This window comes from Protobothrops mucrosquamatus, unplaced genomic scaffold, assembly GCF_001527695.2.
Source record: "Protobothrops mucrosquamatus isolate PMUCROS unplaced genomic scaffold, P.Mucros_1.0 scaffold1156, whole genome shotgun sequence".
NCBI lineage: Eukaryota > Metazoa > Chordata > Lepidosauria > Squamata > Viperidae > Protobothrops > Protobothrops mucrosquamatus.
In genome coordinates, this window is record NW_015387371.1 from 266,877 (window position 1) to 268,777 (window position 1,901).

Sequence of the window (1,901 nt, forward strand, 5' to 3'; positions counted from 1 at the left end):
CTCTCTGAGGGGGCCAAAATTTCGCCCCCTATAGTCAGCGATGGAGTCAGCTGACTATGCCGAGGCGCCGGCAGCCACAGCCACTCGGTCTTGGAGGGGTTGAGCCTGAGTCTGTTCCTCCCCATCCAGACCCGAATGGCCTCCAGGCAACGGGCCATCACGTCAAGGGCATCGTTGGGGTGGCCTGGGGTGGAAATGTGTATGTGTATACACACAGACATACAGAAATACCAATACATACAGTATATAATCACACAATATATGTAGTATAACAGGGGTTCTTTTCGATTAATTAATGGTGATTAATGATGTTCCTCTACCAATTACTCCATTCAGAAAAAATGTGGAGAAATTACATACATATGTGTTGTGTTTGTTGATTTTTACTTCCAGATACAATATGGTTTTCTCCAGCATGATCTTGGCCATGTGTCAGTCTTTGAAAAGCTCAAGTGGAACAGAGTAGCTCACTATGTGGTGCTTGGCATTCTTAAGGTCAGAATCCATCCAAGAGAAGGGATGGTTTAAGTGATGATTTGTGATGATTTATATATTTGAAATTGGGTCTGCCAATCCATTGTTATTTTCTGTCTCTAGGGTTTTGAAAAATAGGATAAGGATAATGCATTTATACAGCACTGAAGTGCTGACAATATAAGAAAATATAAGATCATTTTTGCCACAACCCTGTAAAAAATGATCGTACTAGTAGTGCTTCCTTACATCAAGGAGAGATGGGGTTAAGAAAAATATAGCCAGTCTATATTTCATAGTTATGAAGCATTTTTAACAGTACTGCGCTATACTTGCTTTACTTTTTCACTATTGAAGAGAAACTAGTGGAGTATTTCTAGTCTCTTTTTGTTTCACACAAATACATTTAGCATCAAAACTGGAATTTTCAATAGGCAGTCTTGAAAGCAGTATTTTCAGATGATTAATAATAAGAAGAAATGTGGTTAGCTTACATGGAAGTGATGGAGGTCAGAGTGCTCTCATTGTACACAATTCAATTCCTGCTAGATGGAAGGAAGTATAAACCAACCGACCTGCAGCTGTTTTTGTTTTGTTTGTAGATAGTCAGTGCGGAATATATAGGATACAGCATTATTCACAAATAGATGGAATTCATGTTTGTATTTCTGTGCTTCTCAAGGGAGGACCAGTGAGTCAATGGAACCACATGCATAACCAGCATCACGCCAAACCCAATTGCTTCCGCAAGGACCCTGATCTCAACACGCACCCATTCCTTTTCAGCCTGGGGAAGAAACTTTCTTTGGAGGTAAATAAATAGAAAGTCTTAGACATACAAAAGACCCTGAAAAAATATTAGCAGTACTAAAAGGAAAATAAAACACCACCATGTCTCTGATGAGCAATCTAGGAAAGTAGGAAGAAGGGATTCTTTATATCTCCCGTTTTTCTTTACAACAACTCTTGCTGCTACTGATTGGTTCAGGTACTACCTTATTTTCTGTAATGAATCTGTCAAACTTCTTTTCTTTTTTCTTTTTGGGTAACAATTCCCTTCACGTTTGCCTGCCAGTTACATCACAATCTGTTGCTACATTTAATTTTCTCCCAACTAGTGACCCTCACAAGAGAAGGCCTCGTGATTAGAAAGTTGTTCCTGTCTTAACAGATCTTGATAGCTCCTCAGCACAGACTCCCTCCCTGCTCAGAGCATCATTTCATACTACAAATTTACAACTGACATATCAATTTTACAGTTATTTTAAATATTTGGTTTTCTGGCATTTCTCTCTCTCTTGGCCCCAACCAACCTGTATTAATGATTCTGATTTAATGAAACAAAGTTCCATTGCACTTCTGCATTAATCTGTACATTTTTCAAAAATTATTTTTCAAAGAACGTGTTTTTTTTTATATTTTCATAT

The 1,901-nt window shown here is 38.3% G+C and overlaps 1 protein-coding gene across 1 annotated transcript in view; it reads left to right on the plus strand.

Annotated features, from left to right (window-relative positions):
- Nucleotides 1–1,901, plus strand: part of LOC107291628 (acyl-CoA (8-3)-desaturase-like) — a 20,810-nt gene that overhangs the window by 8,254 nt on the left and 10,655 nt on the right. Inside the window, exons 4-5 of the mRNA XM_015820648.1 lie at nucleotides 394–495; nucleotides 1,157–1,285. Coding sequence (XP_015676134.1) covers nucleotides 394–495; nucleotides 1,157–1,285 — 231 coding nt within the window. The remainder of the gene's footprint in view (nucleotides 1–393; nucleotides 496–1,156; nucleotides 1,286–1,901) is intronic.